General features: G+C 42.8%; 1 protein-coding gene across 1 annotated transcript in view; it reads left to right on the top strand.

Annotated features, from left to right (window-relative positions):
- The first annotated feature begins 2454 nt into the window (after window positions 1-2454).
- LOC139447074 (rifampicin phosphotransferase-like) overlaps window positions 2455-21756 on the top strand; it is a 43788-nt gene continuing 24486 nt past the window's right edge. Inside the window, exons 1-20 of the mRNA XM_071228231.1 lie at window positions 2455-2591; window positions 3617-3726; window positions 6128-6306; window positions 6641-6897; window positions 7263-7328; window positions 8062-8175; window positions 8782-8891; window positions 9564-9619; window positions 10558-10610; window positions 13317-13444; window positions 13918-14065; window positions 14343-14529; window positions 15286-15348; window positions 16120-16169; window positions 16516-16682; window positions 16938-17008; window positions 17767-17831; window positions 18597-18667; window positions 20226-20302; window positions 21192-21309. Of these exons, the coding sequence (XP_071084332.1) occupies window positions 3627-3726; window positions 6128-6306; window positions 6641-6897; window positions 7263-7328; window positions 8062-8175; window positions 8782-8891; window positions 9564-9619; window positions 10558-10610; window positions 13317-13444; window positions 13918-14065; window positions 14343-14529; window positions 15286-15348; window positions 16120-16169; window positions 16516-16682; window positions 16938-17008; window positions 17767-17831; window positions 18597-18667; window positions 20226-20302; window positions 21192-21309 (2080 nt within the window). The 5' untranslated portion in view covers window positions 2455-2591; window positions 3617-3626. The remainder of the gene's footprint in view (window positions 2592-3616; window positions 3727-6127; window positions 6307-6640; window positions 6898-7262; window positions 7329-8061; window positions 8176-8781; window positions 8892-9563; window positions 9620-10557; window positions 10611-13316; window positions 13445-13917; window positions 14066-14342; window positions 14530-15285; window positions 15349-16119; window positions 16170-16515; window positions 16683-16937; window positions 17009-17766; window positions 17832-18596; window positions 18668-20225; window positions 20303-21191; window positions 21310-21756) is intronic.

Genomic DNA, 21756 nt, shown 5'->3' with positions numbered 1-21756 from the left:
TGAAAGTATATCTGATTACTACTTAACATGTTTTAGTTCGTGTCGTCTGGCCACCCAGTAAAAAAAACCTAACTAATTAGTAAAGTCTTCTAACATGATAGCGTGTGACTGTACAGTGGCATTCGCTAACTACATTAGTCAACTTTACACACTATTTCTGTCAGTGCAGGCACAACATGTCTCGTGAAACTCTAGCTCTGTTTGAAGCTGATCCAGAAAGGTTCTTGCAAACATTTGAGACTATGAATGAAACCCATGCAGTTCCAGACTGAGTCCAAACAACAATCAATATAGGGGAAGCATTTGACATCACCACCCCCACAGAAGGCAAAGTCCCATCAGATGGAAAGATTGTGGCCGCCGTGTTCTGGGATGCTGAGGGTGTCATCACGGTCGGCGATCTCAAATAAGGCCAGACAAAAAACGGAGCTTAAAAAACTGCACTTTTGAGGCAATTACGGTATGGACTTACGAGACGCGAGAAGCTGAGATAAGGTGTGCTCTTCCACCAGGACACAGTGAAAAAACTGCCATTGCTATGGCTACGATCCACGAACGTGGCTATGAACTCATTCAGCATCCACTCCATTCTCCTGATGGTCTCCATCAAACATCATCTGTTCCTAAACACGAAGAAAGCTCTAGCCGGAACCTATTTGGATTCGAACGATGACGTCATAGAAGCAGTGGAGAACCTTAAAACATCTCGACTACCATATTTCATATTCAATAACACTACGAATATATCTCCAACACCATAACACCTCGACTCTGATTATTATAACATCACGACTATCTATCTCTTATTTTATGACTCCTTGACTATTCTGGCTCAATGCTATGACATAACGGCTATATATATCGTTTACTATAACGCCTTGACTATCCTGGCTAATTCTATTACATTAAGGCTACCTATCTCATGAGCTATAAAACCACATCTATCTATCTCATATTTTATAACACCCCAACTATCTATATCTCATCTGCTATAACGCGACCGCCTCCGTGGTCTAGTGGTAGAGCGTCCGCCCGGAGAGCGGAAGGTCCGGGGTTCGATCCCCGACCGTGTCATACCAAAAGACGTTAAAATATGGTACTTGTTGTTACCCTGTCTGGCGCTCGGCATTAAGGGGCTAAAACAAGGACTGGTCGGCTCGGAGTCAGTGTACTGTGTCTGAGTGGGGTATTCATGTTAAACTGCGGCATGGTATCTCAGTGAGCTAGCACGATAAATCGGCATCAGTCCGGACTAGTACAAGCAGCCACATACACACATACACGTGCATGCACGTCGCTATATAAGTGCAATAATCTTGGACGCGACGTTCAACCCCATTTCACCTCAAATAACGAAAAACAAGCCAGCAGTGGATTCGTTATTCAAAGGTTGTATATTAAACAACTACAGTTAATATATGACTGCAGGTTCGCCTCACATCGTCCAAAAGCTGTTAATTTATTCAGTGCTTTTGAATAACGATAAACAGTTTGACTATCTTATATTTGAATTGACTATATTAGAAATGCTGGACTTAATTTAAACGTTATTGATAAGTACTGAATAACTAAACAGCTTTTGGGCGATGGTACACCTAAGGACAAATCTGCTGTCATTTATGACATGAGTTTCAGTATATTTGACCACAACACTGTGTAGTTGTTTACTATACATCCTTTGAATAACGAATCCGCTGCGCACGTCCGGTTGCTATAAAAACGTGACTTTAATTTCGTTTGTGCAATACTATTACATCTGCACTATATCGAACCGTGAAGATCCGGGGTTGAATAGGTCTTCAGAGACCCATGCTTGCCGTAAAAGGCGACTATGCTTGTCGTAAGAGGCGACTAACGGGATCGGGTGGTCAGGCTCACTGACTTGGTTGATGCATGTCATCGTATCTCAATTGTGTGGATCGATGCTCATGATGTCAATCACTGGATTGTCTGGTCCAGACTCGATTATTTACACACCGCCGCCATATAGCTGGAATATTGCTGAGTGCGGCGTTAAACAACAAACAAACAAACAAACTATATACATCACCACGCTCCTCGTATCTAATGCTGGAACACCATATGCACGACAAATGTAGCAACTATACTATTAGCATTACGGCTAAATAAATAAATAAACATATAACGAATTGTACTCTTTGGAAAGTCTGCAAGAAAAGGGCACATTAATGTTTTTCCTACAATGCGAAGAATATGTATTTGTTGGAGTGAAACAGGGGCTTGATTATTGTTTTGGCACCCCCCACCCCTCAAGTTAAAACAACGTGCCAGTACTAATCAATTGGTTCACGGTTCTTCCTGCGCGTCGCCAGCATCTGATATGAAGAGACGGAGCTCAGTTTATACGGTACTGGTCTCAAGTAACAAACACTCGAAATAATAACTGCTCCCCAACAAATACGAGCGCTTCAACGACACTGGTGGTGTGCAGAAGTAAACAAATGAAAGTCGGTCATATGTTGGTGACAGTAGATAGCGTTAGTTATCGCCGCGACGCTCCACATAGGGCAAAGTGTGACTGGGGGATGGCATACAGAACTGGAGCTGGAACTAGCTGTCAAGCTGAATAGGTGACATGAAAAATGGTGTTTAGTTGGTGAGGATTTTCAGTCCTCGATCAGCTGTTTCGCTTCTTGTCAGTGTATGTTGCATTTTGATCGATATGACCAGTAGACTCAACTGAAGTACTAAGGGTAAGACTTCAGCCCGTACCCCACACCCACACCCAAACCCAACCACCTCAAGAATATTAGCCGAGTGCCGCGATGGGGTCCCACAGTCAAGACGCGTACTGCAGTAGTATAATATACATTCCTCCAGGCAAGCGTGTCCACAAGCCCATATCAAAGCTTAGCGGAAAAAAGACTTTGTTAAAAAAACTAGTGGACGCTCTTGCCTCGGGAAGATAACTGGGACTAAAGCGATATCAACTTTTCAGTCACAAACCCATTTTTGTAAAAAATCTCAGAAAATTACGAGGGTAGTCGGCAAACACAGTCTGAAGAGGATTTATGAAGATGGTGTTCTCGGCCGTGATATAGGGTCATGTCTTGACTGCAGGATTCCATTGACTCCTCGGCTACAAGAATATGTATAACTGAAAGGATTGAGCAACAATACATTGGACATGTTATTAGTGAGTGAGTATAGTTTTACGCTGCTTTTAGCAATATTCCAGCAATATCACGGCGGTGGACACCAGAAATGGGCTTCACACATTATACCCATGTCAGGAATCGAACTCGGGTCTCCAGCGTGACGAGCGGATGCTTTAACCATTAGGCTTCCCGACTGCACCTGGACATGGTATGAGGAGGAAGGAGTGGAAAACCCGGGCAGAAGTTTTTCCCCACAATTTATCATTGTTGAATTACTTCCCTTGATTGTGCCAGGAACTGCTATTTCGAATTAGGATCCTTGGCTTGTCATCGCTTCAGGCTGATATATTACATGCCATGAAATAATGAAAGTACTGTTCGCCTCTCTGAAAATAACGCAATGACTGCCATTGTGTTATATTATTGAAGACCTAGTTGAGAAGAGTTATTTTGTAATAATTACAATTTGTTACAAGGTGTGTCCATTGTGTTGTCAGAGTCCAGGACATGATGATGCTTGCTGCGGCAGTTGGTGTTGCTAGTGGTGTCTTCATCTGGCTCTTCCTCAAACCAAGCAATCCTCGTCATGGTATTTATGCAGTACCAGGTAATAAATTTCAATGCCAGTCATCACACGTTTTACAAATCAGTTATGCAACAGTGTATTTTTTGTGTTCTTTATCCATTTGCTGTGGACTGACTGATATTAAACTTGGTTTGGGCTGAACCTGACTGTTTAACCTCCATGACAGTTTTCAGAGATCCCAACCATTATGACTGGTTGTTTGTTTGTTTGTTTGTTTGTTGTTTAACGCCGCACTCAGCAATATTCCAGCTATATGAAGGCGGTCTGTAAATAATCGAGTCCGGACTAGACAGTCCGGTGATTGACATCATGAGCATCGACAATAAAATGAAGTGAAATACATTACGAATTTGGTAAAAAACACCAGGTGCATGTTAATATGAAAACTTGCACCAGACAAAACCAGGTTGTTGTGTGGAAAGTAAGGGTTAGTCAGATACAATTTTGAATTTTTTATACATGCACTTGGTGCATGTAGATATGAATATTAAGTTGCATTTTTCAATAATTGATTACTCTGTTTTTTTATATCGAGCCCTGCAATACAAAATATGATTTATTTTTATCAAAATTGTCAGTCACTAGTTTCAGATGCCAAGTATCCGAGATCTTCCTGATTGCCTTGCATTGAGGGATGGCATCACTGAAGAACACAGTTACTAGAGTGACTATTGACATATTGTGAGATTCTGTAAGAAATATGTTTCCTGTGGAATTAAATCCAGCCTTTCATGCTTGATCCCTTGAAGATCAGGGTAGAGAATAGGTCTTCAGCAACCCATGCTTGCCGTAGGAGGTGACTATGCTTGTTGTAAGAGGTGACTAACTGGATCGGGTGGTCAGGCTGGCTGACTTGGTTGATGCATGTCATACTATCCCTGTTGCGTAGATCAACGTCATGATGTCAATCACTGGTTGTCTGTTCCAGACTCGATTATTTACAGACCACCGTCATATATCTGGAATATTGCTGAGTGCTGCATTAAACAAATAAACAAAAAAAGAAGCTTCATGCTGGCTGCACGATCTGAGTACAGTGGGGATTGGGTGGTCAGTGTCATGGTTGATTGTATGTCACTGTACCTGTATGGTGTGGGATGTTGATCATGTTATCATCCACTTGCTTACCTGGCGCATATTTCATTATTCACATGCTTCTGTTATAAAAGTGAAATACTATGACTGCTTCATTTAAAAAACCTATAGAAACAAAATAAAATCTATATTTTTGTAGTCTTAGATTAAAGCATCAAACAACTTCAAACCAGTGAACTTTTGTAACTGGCATACAAGGTTTAAAAGTAATACAAATAAGAGCAATAATCAACATGATTATGTAATGTGTTAGCAAGGTACTCATTCCTCTGGCGACCCGATAAGATCCGGGGTAGAATAGGTCTTCAGCAACCCATGCTTGCCATAAGAGGCAACTAATGGGATCGGGTGGTCAGGCTTGATGACATAGTTGATGCATGTCATCGATCCCAAATGTGTGGATCGATGCTCATGATATTAATAACTGGATTGTCTGGTCCAGACTCGATTATTTACAGACTGCCGTCATATAGCTGGAATATTGCTGAGTGCGGCGTTAAACAACAAACAAACAAACATTCCTCTGGCCTTGTTTAATTGTGGCAAATTGTAACACTTGTATCACTTGTATCTAACAATGTCAGCTGTGAGAGGATATGAGTTTTATGCAACCTTTAACCTATATAAATTGCCATAGTTTATCTTGTGTTCATTTTGCAACATTGTTGTCAAGTGTAGAAGTTTTATAGATGAGCATAAGCTATAAATAGTGATATATGTGTGAGAACAGGACAGAGATGTGATAAACAAACATTACTGTATCTTGACAACAAGCCACAAATCGCTTAGAGTAAGCAAATTAATCGCTCATCACAGGGTCTGCAACAGTTCGGGCGCTTGCGCACTCTTCCAAAGCGGATGTGCAACTACTGCTTGGTAGCCTTGCCACAATGAAAGAACGTTATAGAAGAGGCTCGATGACAAACTGATGAAATTTATGACTTTGAAGACGTGGAGCAGACTGAGGATGATGCGGTGTTAGCTACCTTTGCTCATTTCCCATTTGATCCAGTCAAGAATTTCTTGTTCAGCTGTCGAACTCAGCCGCCATTTTGGTTTGAGAATGAAGTGACCTTAGTCTGCAATTGGCACGATTGCAAGCGGCTGGAAGTTATCGCATCGTTGTAAAGCAAATTGCTGTACATCACTTGCAAACGATTAGCGCTTTGCAGCACACTTAGTCATTGATTTGTCATAAAAGAATTTTTGCAGGTAAAATGATGGGTTGGCTTGGTTACACTGGATTTGTTTTATTTTTTTCTGAACTTTCATGAATAAATTAGTTTTGATAGGTAAGTTTCACTTAAATAATGTGTTTGTGTTACAGGTCGATGGTACTGGTTGAAAAAGGCTGTGTTTTATCTGATGTTCTGTGTCCGTAAATGGCAGAACAAGAAGAAAGGTCAAGAACAAGGCCAAACTGACAACTTCTCGAAGGGGTACGGGAAAGGCAACACCGACCCTGCCAGCATCGACGGCCCCCAGATCCTGGGTCAAGATCCCTATGTGAGTTATCATGAGTTGAGGGGTCGTTGGGTAGTCATGTGGTTAAAGCACTCTCTCTCTCACACTCACTCACTCGCTCGCTCACTCACTCACTCACTCACTCAACCACTCACTCAACCACTCACTCAACCACTCACCCCACCCACACACCCACTCACTCACTCTCATGAGTGGACTGATCACTGGAGTCTGCTCTGTAAAAGCAAGTTTTTATTTTTCATGTCACATTGTAACACAAATGTGTTGTTAAACTTCAAAATTCTTACATGAATTTTATTTTTTTGTATTTATCAGCACAGTATACCATCCTTTCACCGTACTGTTTCTCCCACAGGCAATAGACACCGCCTACTATGCTGGGTTTGGAGAGGATGGTAGCAAGGTTGTGTTCCGCATTGCCCGTCGCCATGGACGCAGTGCCGAGCTCTGGTTGTTTCTCGATCTGCCCGGTATCGGCCAGCTGCAACACCCAGTCCACCCAGATACGGATGTTTATAACACTGATGGGAAGAATTTCTCTGCCGGTGGACTGACCTTTGAACTCCTTCAGCCAATGAGAAGATGGAAGATCTCATACAGTGGATTGATGAGGTACAGGGGCCATCCCAAGATCATTACATTAAACTTTGTTTTTATATTTTTAATTTTCATTGTAATTAACAGTTATTGATATCTTCCGGATTGGTAAAATGTGATGAATTTATAGATTTAATTTGGTTGTCTTCTTTTAAGATTTAGTTTGTTATTAATTCTGTCACTGTCGGTAAAAAAGTTACATGCACCTGTGGTGTTCCCCTGTGGAAAACCCCTAGATATAAGTCTGTATGTGTCACAGGGGAATTCAGTGAGTAAACTGCTTTTGAAATATGTCTTTATCTTCTTAATTGTGATACTCAGGTGTCATTACTTGGAAAGATTTACCAAAAAATATTAAGGTGTATTGATTTCACTTTCAGGGTGGGACTGTGTAACGATATAGATACAAAACCTGACAAGTTTGTACAAACCAAGATTTCCTTCATGTAAGTAGTTTCTTGTTACCATTGTTACTAAACAATATGAAAAGGTTTATTTCTACAAGAAATACAAAAGAAGTTAAAGGACAATTTTGTAGCCTAGTGGTTAAGACGTTCGCACATCACGCTGAACGACCGGGATCTTTTCCCCACATTGCTTCAACCAATACCACCACCACCCTGCTATGATACTGCAGGAATATTGTGAAAAGCAGCATAAAATCAATCAATCAATCAATCAATCAATCAATCAAATTGGGACTCTGAAGTTAAAAAAAATGACTTGAGGATCCATGTCTCAAAACCCGACCCAGACTTTAGTACCTTAGCCCAATGGTATTTTGCGAGACAATTTTGTTTCTCTTAGCATCATCTGAGTCAACTCACCAGACACTGTACCATTCTGTTCCATGCCTCAAAACATGTAAGAGAAATGAAGATGTGAGTTGTCTCCCCTGATTGGATACTCAAATCCATTTATACCCAACCCGTCCTTGGCCACTCCAGTACTGTTCAGAGCCGTAGTTTGGAGGTAAACAAAATGGTGTTGGAACCACTTGAATCAAATTTCTTCAGGCCCAGGTGAGGGTATACTGCCAAGCTTTGATATGATCAAAATAATGTTGAAAGCAATTAATGTGGAACTCAACTCATCTCTGCTGCCAAGCTTTGATATGATCAAAATAATGTTGAAAGCAATGTAGAACTCAACTCATTGATTCTGTTATTTAAACCCCAGCTGGGATGCTTTCACTGATCACTTCAACTTTGACACGGACATCAGTGCTGTGGCCATTGCTGATGGTGTTGCTAGGGAGCTGTGGACTAAAGAGTTCTGGGCCAGACTCCAGAGGTGAGACCAATCAGATTCAACCTCTCGTATCAATTGCATTTGCTTCTAACAAAACCGTAGCAGCCAGTCAAGACGATCTGATCGATAATCAAGATCTATATTGTGATAAAACGAGTCTTACATCGTGAAGTGCATCAAATCACGTGAGCACCTTGATTTAAAACATGAAAAGATTTAGAAAATATCTGTTGACAACGAGTTAGCGATGCACATGCTTTGCAAATCCTGCAGTCGACCGAAATCTGCATGACACTTTACGAACCGGATTTCGATTTCGGTGCGAGATTTTGATTGGACTATGCATAGACTCGTTAGACCAGCCAAAATGTAACTCCATAATACCAGCCTTGTTCGGCAAGGGTGGAAACTGGACTTTCATAGTCAGTTAACTCACTTGCCTCGGGAAGATGACTATCTTGTGACATCAATGTGTCACTGTCTTGTGACATCAATGTGTCTGACTGTCTTGTGACATCAATGTGTCCGACTGTCTTGTGACATCAATGTGTCCGACTGTCTTGTGACATCAATGTGTCCGACTGTCTTGTGATGTCAACATACCTGATTGTTGGGACTGTGTTGACCATGAGGGGTGTCATATTTCAGCAAGCATCAGACCCACTATGAGCAGTGGGGGGAGATGAGGGGGAGAATCGCAGTCGAGGGGTTTGATGAGAGAAGACTGAGTCTCAAAACTATGCGGGATCACAGCTATGGTGAGTACTTGATGAGGACAATGCTTGACAGGCTGTGTGGTGAGCATGTTTGATCTTGATGGGGGCAGTGGTGGACAGGCTGTATGGTGAGCATGTTTTGTGTTGATGGGACCAGTGGTGGACCAGGCTGTGTGGGGAGCATGTTTTGTGTTGATGGGGACAGTGGTGGACCAGCCTGTGTGGGGAGCATGTTTTGTGTTGATGGGGGCAGTGGTAGACAGGCTGTGTGGGGAGCATGTTTTGTGTTGATGGGGGCAGTGGTGGACCAGGCTGTGTGGGGAGCATGTTTTGTGTTGATGGGGGCAGTGGTGGACCAGCCTGTGTGGGGAGCATGTTTTGTGTTGATGGGGACAGTGGTGACACATGAGCTAAGGTGCTGCAATTATGCAAGACCCAGATTCAATAGCACTTTTCCTATCAGAAGCAGATGAATGCTCTTGGATTTGGCCAGAGTGGTAAATGTATCACACAATTCTTTAAGCTTTCTTCCTATGTTGAGTCACTATATTATTGAAATACTATTCAAAACAATTACCGATCACTCAAAAAATTCTTTATTAATATTTTACTCAAAGTCAGTTGACACAGTTATTTGTCTCAATTTCAATGATATTTTTGAAGTGGTTGGCAATCTTGGCAGATCTCCGTCCTAATAGTTTGTTTCTCTTGTAGGTGTGCGTGACTGGAGGACCTTCTACCGATATGTGATCCACTTCATCTATGTGGAGGTGAGGCTCACACTCGTTCAGTGGTCTGACTGAACACGTCCAGTCAAGTCAATACCGTACCATTTGGATGACCCTGTGATATTCTTGGTGGGGGTCAGGGTGGGTTGTCAAGGGCCAGGACTTCTTTTGAACAAAATTCTGTTCCCAAGTATACTGGAAAAAACTCTCAGGTTATACCTAGAAACAAGAAACACTTGCTCAGTGGTCCAAACACTTCCTGTCATGTCGATACCATTTGGATGACCCTGTGATATTCTTGGGGTTTTGGGGAAGGCTGGGAATGCTTTTGAAAAACAGTCTGTTCCTGAGAATACTGGAACAAATCCTCAGGTTTTACAAACAAACAAAAAATGGTTAAGAGGAAGAGTAATATGGTTGGGAGAAAGATATTGTACATCTTGAAGTGCTGACAAACAAATATTTTGTCTGAAAAAATATATCCTTTGAAAATCACATGTGGACCCCAAATGACATGAATAAATAATAGCTCCAATCTTAGCCCCCTGATCCTACCAAATTAGTAAATTGAACATTCTGCCTCCTTTATTCTTGTAGTAAACTGGACATTCTGACTCCTTTATTCTAGAAGTAAACTGAACATTCTGCCTCCTTTATTCCAGTAGTAAACTGAAAATTCTGCCTCCTTTATTCCAGTAGTAAACTGGACATTCTGACTCCTTTATTCTAGTAGTAAACTGAACATTCTGACTCCTTTATTCCAGTAGTAAACTGAACATTCCGACTCCTTTATTCCAGTAGTAAACCTGAACTCGAATGTGATCATTTCCTGGTAATGTGGATTATTGTCACCTGGTACAGCGTCAGCTCTGCATCACTATTCATTGTGTTCTTATGTTTGTTCTCAGCTCCCTGGGGAGTATATGTTACATAAGAAAGTAACGGGCAGGGAATGTACAGTGGCTGTGTTTGTGTTTCAGACTGGCCTGACTGCCCAGGTGGGGATTGTCAGCCATCCAGATACAATGTCCCAGTGAGTACCAGGCCTGACATCACTATTGTTATTCATGGGGATGGAGAAGAGTCAGTTTATGTAAGGACAAAACCTTTAGGCTTCATACCTCTATCATGTCTATACAGAAGTAATGGAACTTCAGTAGCTTGGAATTCCAGGGAGGAACAGGACTCCAGTACCCCATGCTTATCTCCCCTTGGTGATTCCAGGGAGGAACAGGACTCCAGTACCCCATGCTTATCTCCCCTTGGTGATTCAAGGGAGGAACAGGACTCCAGTACCCCATGCTTATCCCCCCTTGGTGATTCCAGGGAGGAACAGGAATCCAGTACCCCATGCTTATCTCCCCTTGGTGATTCCAGGGAGGAACAGGTCTCCAGTACCCCATGCTTATCTCCCCTTGGTGATTCCAGGGAGGAACAGGAATCCAGAACCCCATGCTTATCTCCCCTTGGTGATTCAAGGGAGGAACAGGAATCCAGAACCCCATGCTTATCTCCCCTTGGTGATTCCAGGGAGGAACAGGTCTCCAGTACCCCATGCTTATCTCCCCTTGGTGATTCCAGGGAGGAACAGGTCTCCAGTACCCGATGCTTATCTCCCCTTGGTGATTCCAGGGAGGAACAGGTCTCCAGTACCCCATGCTTATCTCCCCTTGGTGATTCCAGGGAGGAACAGGTCTCCAGTACCCCGTGCTTATCTCCCCTTGGTGATTCCGGGGTAGAACAGGTCTCCAGTACCCCCTGTTTATCTCCCCTTGGTGATTCCAGGGAGGAACAGGTCTCCAGTACCCCATGCTTATATTCCCCTTTGTGATTCTAGGGAGGAACACGTCTCCAGTACCCCATGCTTATCTCCCCTTGGTGATTCCAGGGAGGAACAGGACTCTAAAATGAAATGAAAAAAACCTGTTTTTTCGACCTCAGATCTTAAATAAATGCAGTTAATATACAAAATATGTAAATATTCAAACAACTTAATTAGTACTAATTGGGCCGTGGCACAAATACAGCGTATCAAATGTTTTTATGCCTTTTTACACGTAAAAGTGTGTAAAAATGTGAATAAAACAGACTATTGTGAAACAGGGCATAACCAGGTGTAAGTAGATCAAGGTGATCTATGACACCTTGACGACAGGTGAGAATAGGTGCATAATGCCTATAGTCTGTTTCTGCTATGTCAGTTTGGACTTAGTTTTATTTTTGAATGTTGAAAGTGCCGACAAATTACCTCCTGTAAAGTACATTTTGTATTGTTCACTGAGATCAAACTAGCAAATCCAGACTAGTACTTTTCCAGTTGTTTTGTTATTTCGTATTTACAGCTACGTAACACTTTGTGTCGATTTTTAAATTGAGAAAAACAGTTTTTTGTTCATTTCCGTGAGTACTTTAGTACCCATTGCTTATCTCCCCTTGGTGATTATGGGGAAGATAGGTCTCCAGCACCCCATGCTTGTCTCCAATTGGTGATTCTAAGCAAGAGTGAGTAAGTTGGGTTGAACGCCATTTTGAACAGCATTCAACAGGCCAGAGTGATGCAGATCTCAAACTTTTACCACTTTGGTGAAACCCATGAGCATGAGTATGGTGCTGACAAACCTAGAGACATAACTTAGATTTGAACCACTGATTTCTGGTGCACAAGAGAGGCAACTTGGCGCAGCAAATTGCATCACTTTAGACGGTTCAGCAATCCGTGCCAATTTCTTAGGAAGAACAGACCTCCAGTCTCCTCATTAATATTCCAGGACAGAACAGGTCCAAGTAGCCAAGGCTTGTCTCCCCCGGTAGGGACATTTTGTAATGTTCTTATTAGATAAATATTTGTCACTGTGTGCACACAGAACTGTGAAGGATTGTTATCAGTTAGTGAATAGGATTAGGCTTGTTCAGCGTTTTAAATAGCATATCTTGTGCCCTTCAGTGTAAAAGAATAATTGTATGAAGATGAAATGTTTTCGCTACCAATATGCCAAACCTTATATATGCCACCGAATCTTTTTTATCTTGTACTATTAAGGACTGTATTACCTATTTCTAGTACTTGGTTTGAGTGTTTTTGTATAATCTTCAGAAGTAATGCAATCTCACTAAAATCAGATCTTAGTTTTCGCTGCTGCTAAACAAAGATCTGAGGACATCCTATTACGGGTCATTTCAGAACGACCTTTCGCGAACTCTGACCGACCACTGAAATGACTAACAAGAAGTCGACATCAGCCAATCAAAAAGCAGCTATCTCAAGCTTCACGGCACTCGTTTCAACCTGGCAACTTCCTTTTCAGACTACGCTTGAAAAATATGTTGACACCGTTCTTGATTAAGATTTTGAAAGTTGAACAAACGAACATTCCAGAATGTCTAATATATGGTTGAGATTGTATTGCAGTGCTTCCCACGTACTGTGCAACGCCTTCTCCGTTCGAATGTTTATCCCAACATAAACGAGAGATAGACGATAATTTTGACGGAATCAGTCGTACCGGCTGTAAGTGTCGTTCAGATTACCCCGTGTTAACTATTCGAGGTTGCATGATCAAAAAACACATTCCGACTGTCACTTTCACGATCTGGTAAGCGACGCTTTGATTGGTCGGAAGGAAGGTCGTTTTGACGTGACCCGTAATGGGATGTCGTCAGATCTTTGTTTAGCGATAGCGAGAACTAAGGTCTGATTTTAATGAGATTGGAAGTAATGTTGTGTGTGTGTGTCCCCCAGCTTGATGATTGGCTATGTGGCCTACCCCAATGGGGACCTGGTGTCAGTGAGTGAGGTCAGCCTGAAGCTGTGGGAAGTAGGAGAGGACGGAACCCCCCCCAAACAGTACCGCTTCACCTTTACTGCCAGTAAGTCTCGTTAGTGTAGATGAACCTGAGGTGAGTCTCGTTAATGTACGTGAACGTGATGTGAGTCTTGTTAGTGTAGATGAACTGCAGGAGAGTCTTGTTAGTGTAGGTGAACTTCAGGTGAGTGTTGTTAGTGAAGGTGAGCTTCAGGTGAGTCTTGTTGTGTAGGTGAACTGCAGGTGAGTCTTGTTAGTGTAGGTGGACTGCAAGTGGGTTTTGTTAACATAGATAAATTGGCCGATACATTTACTTGGACACACTTTCCTCATATTTCTTATTGAAATTGTTGTGGTATCCATACTTCTTTAAAGGCCTTTATTCCATTTGAAACCAACTAATTACTTGACCGTAGATATATAAAAGGAAACCTAGAATTTGTGAATACAACCGGATGCCCCTTGGATCATACTATTATCAAGATATGTATGAATACAATGTTCTTCAGATGAATCTGTAGCTTTTGTTTTGTCCAGACAGTCAGCTGTACACAGTCGAGGTACGCACAGGCGTCACGCCAGTGTGGTATCACCATGGCGACCGAGGGGGAAAAGTGATGGAGGTGTTCAGTACCTACACGGTCAACGGCCGTGAGGGCAGAGGGCTGGTGGAGTACTTTTACAGGTCGGTGTTAGGACTACACCATCAACGGCTAGAATGACATGTACACCCAGAACTTACTGACTATATCAGTTCATGACATTGTAGAGATTAGAAGTAAGACTAGATGATCAGTGGGCCACTTTTTAGAGTGATTGTTTGAAGAGAAAATATGTAAAAAAAAATTCCGGTGAAATTCTTTTATTGATGAACTGTTGTATGGTTTAAAGTCAAATGTCTGCAGCAACAGTTCTCTGTCTTAGCATGGCCACTTTACTCAGCATCCCTTCTGCCCACACAGAAACCCTGACGGTCCCAGCTACACCCAGCAGACATCACTCAGGATGCTGACAGAGCCCTCTAGTGGGGAGACTGTGCATGACAAAGGCAGCCTCATTCTGGCTTTCACCCATCCTGCGTGTGCTTGTTCCAATCTTGTGGGAGGCAAGGGCTCCCAGCTGGCTCTCCTGTCACAGGTCCAGGCCGAGGTGAGAGAATAAGTCCATGTTTCTCAATCCAGCTGTGTCTATCAGGTTTGTAAATAAATGAGTCTGGTCCAGACAGACCAGTGGTCGAGTGCATGAGCACCAACCCTTGCTGTTACCATCAACCAGGTCTAACACTGTGACCTTTGTCGATGGGGTATGATGCCCTACTTTGAACCAGCCAGGTCAACATTGTGATCTTTGTCATTGGGATACAATGCCCACCCTTGCCGAACTAGGCTGGTATTATGGAGTTACATTTTGGCTCTACTAACGAGTCTATGCATAGTCCAATCAAAATCCCTGTTTTCGTTTTCGATGCGCGATTTTGATTGGACTATGCATAGACTCGTTAGTAGAGCCAAAATGTAACTCCATAATACCAGCCTAGTTCGGCAAGGGTGGAAACTGGACTTTTATAGTCAGTTAACTCTCTTGCCTCGAGAAGATGGTCATTCCATTGGTCGGTCAAAGGTCGCACAAGGTTGGTCTGATGTGACCCGTAATGGGATGTTCTCAGATATTTGTTTAGCGGTAGCGAGAACTAAGATCTGATTTTAATGAGATTGCAATGGCATGTGATTCCTCTTCGCTAGGAAGAATATTTGAATTAGAAATACTGTAGTGTTGCTGGTATAGGTCTGTCTATTTGTTTGTTTGTTGTTTAACACCGAACTCAGCAATATTCCAGCCATTCCAAGATATCAAATGGTCGGGTCCTAGATTTTATGCTATCCCCCAGCTCTTCCTGTGTTTCAGCTGAATGTCACAGTGCCCAGTGGTGTTTGTGTCACGCTAGAGGCCTTCAAGACACAGCTCCAGGTATGTCCATGCTAAGGAAGACCGCTTCCGTAGTCTAGTGGTAGAACGTCCGCCTGGAGAGCGGATTGTCCGGAGTTCGATCTCCGGCCGCGTCATACCAAAAGACGTTAAAAGATGGTACTTGTTGTTACCCTGTCTGGCGCTCAGCATTAAGGGGCTAAAACAAGGACTGGTCGGCCCCGAGTCAGTATACTGTGTCTGAGTGGGGTATTCATGTTAAACTGCGGCATGGTATCTCAGTGAGCTAGCACTATCGGCATCAGTCCGGTCCAGTACAAGCAGCCACACACACACACGCACACACATGCATGCACGTCGCTAGATAAGTGCAATAATCTTGGACGCGACGTTCAACCCCATTTCACCTCACCTCACCTCACCTCACCTCACCTCACCTCACCTCACCTCACCTCACCTCACCTCCATGCTAAGGATGTGCGGTATTACCTGTATGTCGGTAAATAGAGGTTCATTTTTTCCATGATACAATATCATGTTTGAATGCTCGGTATACTGGGGGATTTCAAATAGCGATTTATATGATGTATTTAATGTTATAAACTTGCCAAATATGTGTACCTTCGAAATGTTTCCATAATTCCAAAATGCCTGCATCACTTCGGGCTTTCCTCCCACATTAAGCTGACACGCCGCGATATGACTGGAATAATGTTAAAAGCGGAGTTAAACCCAACTCACTCACTCACTCATAATCCAAACAATGAAAGAAATGTGTTTCCTCTGGTCATGGTGATGTCTGTTTTCTTTCAGTTAAATGATTGTCTGGATGTATCTATTACGAAAATTAGAGGCAGTATTTTGTAAGTATTCATCAAAGGTGCTAATGGGCTGATAATTTTCCACGGATTTTGTTACATCGGGGGTCACTCGTTATGCCGTTACAATATTTGCATAAATCTTATAGTCACCCATGTGGCCATGTGTGAATTTGATTGGTGTAAAGGAAATCCTTTTCCTTCGTGTCGTCATGACAAGTAATCACCGTGAAGCTTCATTGACACAAGCCCAATTAACTTGATACATGTATATATATATATATGTTACTGTTCACTGTGTGTTGTCTCTGGTCTGATTCACTGCAGAGTTTGATATGGAAATATTTCTGCATCATGAGATAAGTCTCTGATACAATTAGGTTTATTGCAGGCATTATAACCATGACAACCTGTCCGGTGCCTGTTCTGACACAGTGGAGCTTTTTGCCACCACACCCATCTGCAAGAGTGTGAGGGCGGCCATCTTGGATAGCTTACAATCTCTGTTTACTGAGAGTTACGAAACAAAGAGATTTGCCGTCAGATCCTCTGCTGCAGGTATGTGTAGTGTTATGCTGAAGCAGATCTGTACGAGTGGATGCTAGACTTCCTACTTTGCGGAGAAGCAGTCTCATCATCTTGTGAGATGTCCATCCAGGTGATATCTGCAACCGGTACTGGTGTTGCTTGGCTACGACTTGTTAAGCTTAAACTGCTACAAGACTGGTAACTCTAATAAATATTGATGATTTCACTGTATTTTCACTGTTATACATGTGTACATACATGCTACTATGAGTCTGTCTGTTGTAGGTGAGGACGGCAGTGAAGCATCCAGTGCCGGACAGATGGAGACATTCCTGGGTGTGATGGGGGTCAGTGAGGTGGGTGATGGGGTCAGTGAGGTGGGTGATGGGGTCAGTGTGGGGGGTGATGGGGTCAGTGTGGTGGGTGATGGGGGGCAGTGAGGTTGGTGATGGGGGTCAGTGTGGTGGGTGATGGGGTCAGTGTGGGGGGCGATGGGGTCAGTGAGGTGGGTAATGGGGTCAGTGTGGGGGTGATGGGGGTCAGTGTGGGGGGTGATGGGGTCAGTGTGGTAGGTGATGGGGGTCAGTGTGGGGGGTCAGTGTAGGGGGTGATGGGGTCAGTGTGGTGGGTGATGGGAGTCAGTGAGGTGGGTGATGGTGTCAGTGATGTGGTGATGGGGGTCAGTGAGGTTGGTGATGGGGGTCAGTGAGGTGGGTGATGGGGGTCAGTGAGAAGGGTAATGGGGTCAGTGTGGGTGATGATGGGGGTCGGTGAGGAGGCTGATGGGGTCAGTGATGGGGGTCAGTGTGGGGGGTGATGGGGTCAGTGATGGGGGTCAGTGTGGGGGGTGATGGGGGTCAGTGAGGTTGGTGATGGGGGTCAGTGAGGTTGGTGATGGGGGTCAGTGATGTGGGTGATGGGGGTCAGTGATGTGGGTGATGGGGGTCAGTGATGTGGGTGATGGGGGTCAGTGAGGTGGGTGATGGGGGTCAGTGATGTGGGTGATGGGGGTCAGTGAGGTTGGTGATGGGGGTCCGTGATGGGAGCAAGTGCAGTGGTGAGATGAGATGAGTGTTGTAACGTGAGTCTTAACATGAATGGTTGTCTGCTGTAGGTTCTTGATGCAGTACGGAAGTGCTGGGCCTCTGCCTATACATTCCAGGCCGTGGAATACCGCAGGTGAGTGTAAACTGAAGGACAGCCATCACCTCTTTCTCCACTAGTTTGTATATGCTTGTATTATTAATAGACAGCACATTACTTCCATTTTCAACAACCTATCAGTGTACTGAAACACTAGGTAAGCAGTCCTGTGACCCTTAACACAAAAACAAAGTAACACCTTATAGATACTGGTAGTCATTTTATGCCTCACATAGAGAATCTCACCTGAGTGTCTTTTCATATCAAATATATCAACACGAGTTGATAAAAGTGAAAAAAGGAGTGTTGGTATATTTCATATCAAAATACACGACTTTTTCAGTTTGTAGACAGTAATAAGGAGTGTCTTGAGTGTAAAAAGTGCTGCTAACAGCTTCAGTAGCACTCATTAGTGATGTCATTTGATTGTGATGTCATTGTAACAAATGACATCACAATGGTTTGCAAAGCATTGGGATGCAATTTCATTGCAATGTTATCCACAATGTAGATATTGCTGGATACCGTGAAGCTATGAGAAGTAACTGTAAACAGTGAGGGCTGTACAATGACCCCTTGCATCATGCTGACCATATAGTCAGGCTCAGTGTGGCCCAAATTGCATTGTAACTGGCAAGTAATTGTTTTATTACGTAACAAGAACTGGAATAAACCAAACATTAATAACTGGGATTAACTGCCAGTCAGTGGTCGAGATAGACATCAGCCTCTAGCTTTCACAGTTCTATCAACATGGTGTATTAACTGTCAGTACCGGTAACTCACTCTTTGTCTCTCCAGACAACATGGCCAGCCAATTAGGACAGCTGTGGGTGTGGTTATACAAGAAATGGTCCAATCAGAAGTCTCAGGTAATTTCATGCACACAGTGTAAAGCTCTGACAAAGGTAACTTATAACAACATGCCATTTTATGGAAGCTCCTAGCTGCCATGGTGAAAACAAACAATATGGCACGTTCTCTTGCCTTATTATAGCATTCTCTCTCAATACTATTCCCTCGCTATAGCTCCGTGTTCATTCACTATACTATGGATTTCCCTTGCCATAACATTTGCGTTCACTAGCTGTAGGTTCTGGAACAAGATATTATTGTGACAGAACGCTATAATGTGGTGAGGGATGTGTTATCATTTTTTATCATGACAAATGGTGCTTCCGTGCCATTCACACACAATTAACATACGACTCAGTAAAAGGTATGGAAGCCAAGTCGTGACACATTGTCAAGTATCAATATTGTAACTTGGTGGTACTGAACTTTTACTGAGGTGTGTACATTCTACTGATGTAATGTTACCTTGCATTGGTAGATGTGTATTATCAGGCTTTAACATTGTTTACTCTCCATGTGTTCAGGTGTTAACATTGTTTACCCTTATTGTGTTCAGGTGTTAACACTGTTGACTCGCCTTGTGTTCAGGTGTTAACACTGTTTACTCTCCTTGTGTTCAGGTGTTAACACTGTTTACTCTCCTTGTGTTCAGATGTTAACACTGTTTCCTCTCCTTGTGTTCAGGTGTTTACAATGTTTACTCCCCTTTTGTTCAGGTGTTAACACTGTTTACTCCCCTTGTGTTCAGGTGTTAACATTGTTTACTCTCCTTGTGTTCAGGTGTTAACACTGTTTCCTCTCCTTGTGTTCATGTGTTAACATTGTTTACTCTCTTTGTGTTCATGTGTTAACAATGTTTACTCTCCTTGTGTTCAGGCATTAACATTGTTTACTCTCTTTGTGTTCATGTGTTAACATTGTTTACTCTCTTTGTGTTCATGTGTTAACATTGTTTACTCTGTGTGTTCAGGTGTTAACAATGTTTACTTTCCTTGTGTTCAGGTGTTAACATTGTTTACTCTCCTTGTGTTCATGTGTTAACATTGTTTACTCTTTTTGTTCAGGTGTAAATATTGTTTACTCTCTTTGTGTTCAGGTGTTAACAATGTTTACTCTCCTGGTGTTCAGGTGTTAATATTTTTTACTCCCCTTGTGTTCATGTGTAGACATTTTTTACTTTCTGTGTGTTCAGGTGTTAACATTGTTTACTCGCTGTGTGTTTGGGTGTTAACATTATTTACTCTTTGTGTATTCAGGTGTTAACAATGTTTACTCTCCTTGTGTTCAGGTGTTAATATTGTTTACTCCCCTTGTCTTCACATATTAACATTGTTTACTCTCCTTGTGTTTAGGTGTTGCATTGTTTACTCCCCTTGTGTTCAGGTGTTAACATTGTTTACTCCCCTTGTGTTCGGGTGTAAACATTGTTTACTCTCCTCGTGTTCAGGTGTTAACATTGTTTACTCCCCTTGTGTTAAGGTGTTAACATTGTTTACTCCCCTTGTGTTCAGGTGTTAACATTGTTTACTCTCCTTGTGTTCAGGTGTTAACATTGTTTACTCTCCTTGTGTTCAGGTGTGTTGTTCACAGCAGATCCTGTCTCAGGCAGCACCAGCAGTTTCACCCTTAATGCCAACTTTGGCCTTGGAGAGGTAAGTGAGATAACTATTCTTTAGACATTTTCAGCATAACACTATTAATTGTTATCTAAATCAGGTTGCCAGTTACCTCTTCAGCTTTACAGAAATTCAACATACTGTGCAGAGTTGCCTCCCTTATCTGTGCCTGGATTCATTTACCTTTGTAATGATACATGGGATTTCATCACCATACCTTGCTTGTCAGGTTTTACTTATGTCAGTTTCGTCTTTCCTTCCATAAAAGGCAACATGCCATGATAGGACTGAAATACCTTACAAACCTGTGTTAATCCCAAATCTTCACTAACTTGATATGGCATAACTAATAGTGCTAGCTTAATTTGTCATTGGACTGCACAGAAGTGATAATGTTGGATTATAATTATTCTGGATTTTTTCATGTGGAATTTTTAAGTACAATCGTCAATGAGTTTTTACCTTACCCCTCTTTCTACGAACTCCTTACCTACCCTTAAACCCCTACCCTGACCACTGAGCCAAAATCTGTCAACCTCTTAACTCCGCCCTTACACCCACACCCACACCCACACCCACACCCACACCCAAACCCAAACCCAAACCCAAACCCTAAGCCCTAAGCCCTAATCCCTATCCCCCAAGCCTCCAACATCCAACCCTTTCAACCTCCACACTCTAACAGTGAAAACCCACACCCAAACCCTAAACCCTAAACCCTTAACCCTTAACCTTAAGCCTTAAGCCTTAACCCTTAACCCTAAACCCCAGCACCCTAACCTTCTCAACCACCACACCCGAACCACGAACCCACACACCCAAACCCTAAAACTTATCTCCCAACCCTCCACCGCCCAACCACTGCACTTTGTGTGTCACAGCACTATTAAGACAGCAATCACTGACTCTACTCTCCTCCCCCCAGTCGGTGGTGTCGGGGAAGGCTGATCCAGACACCTTCAGGGTCAGACGGAGATGGGGGGACCAGCTGGACATCACGGACAGACATCTCGGCAGGAAGAACATGATGATGGTTATGACAGGTTTGTCCTACGCTGCAGTCAACAACATTAGGATCGTGTTCATATTGTCCCCCTCCGCTGAGGTACAATATCATTAAAATCAGATCTTAGTTTTCGCTACCGCTAAACAAATATCTGAGGACATCCCATTTCGGGTCACGTCAGAACGACATTTCGGGAATTTTGACAATCCAGTGAAATGACTGACAAGAAATCGACATTAGCCGATCAGAAGGCAGCTTTCTTGAGCTTTACAACACTAGTTTCAAACTGGCAACTACTCTTTGAAACATATTTTGACGTGTTCACGTTTCAAAAAAAAAAAATTGATAAGAAGAATATTCTGGAATGGCTTTTAGATGCCCTAGATTGTACTGGATATAATCATAAAACCCGTAACTGTCGTTCGGAATACCCCGTGTTAAATAATTCGTGGTTGCATGATTAGGAAACCCATTCCGACTGTCG

Source organism: Haliotis cracherodii, unplaced genomic scaffold (assembly GCF_022045235.1).
Source record: "Haliotis cracherodii isolate W230 unplaced genomic scaffold, xgHalCrac1.p SCAF_10, whole genome shotgun sequence".
NCBI classification, from domain to species: Eukaryota; Metazoa; Mollusca; class Gastropoda; order Lepetellida; family Haliotidae; genus Haliotis; species Haliotis cracherodii.
Note: the sequence above shows the minus strand (reverse complement) of the source record. Positions and strands in the feature narration are given on the sequence as shown.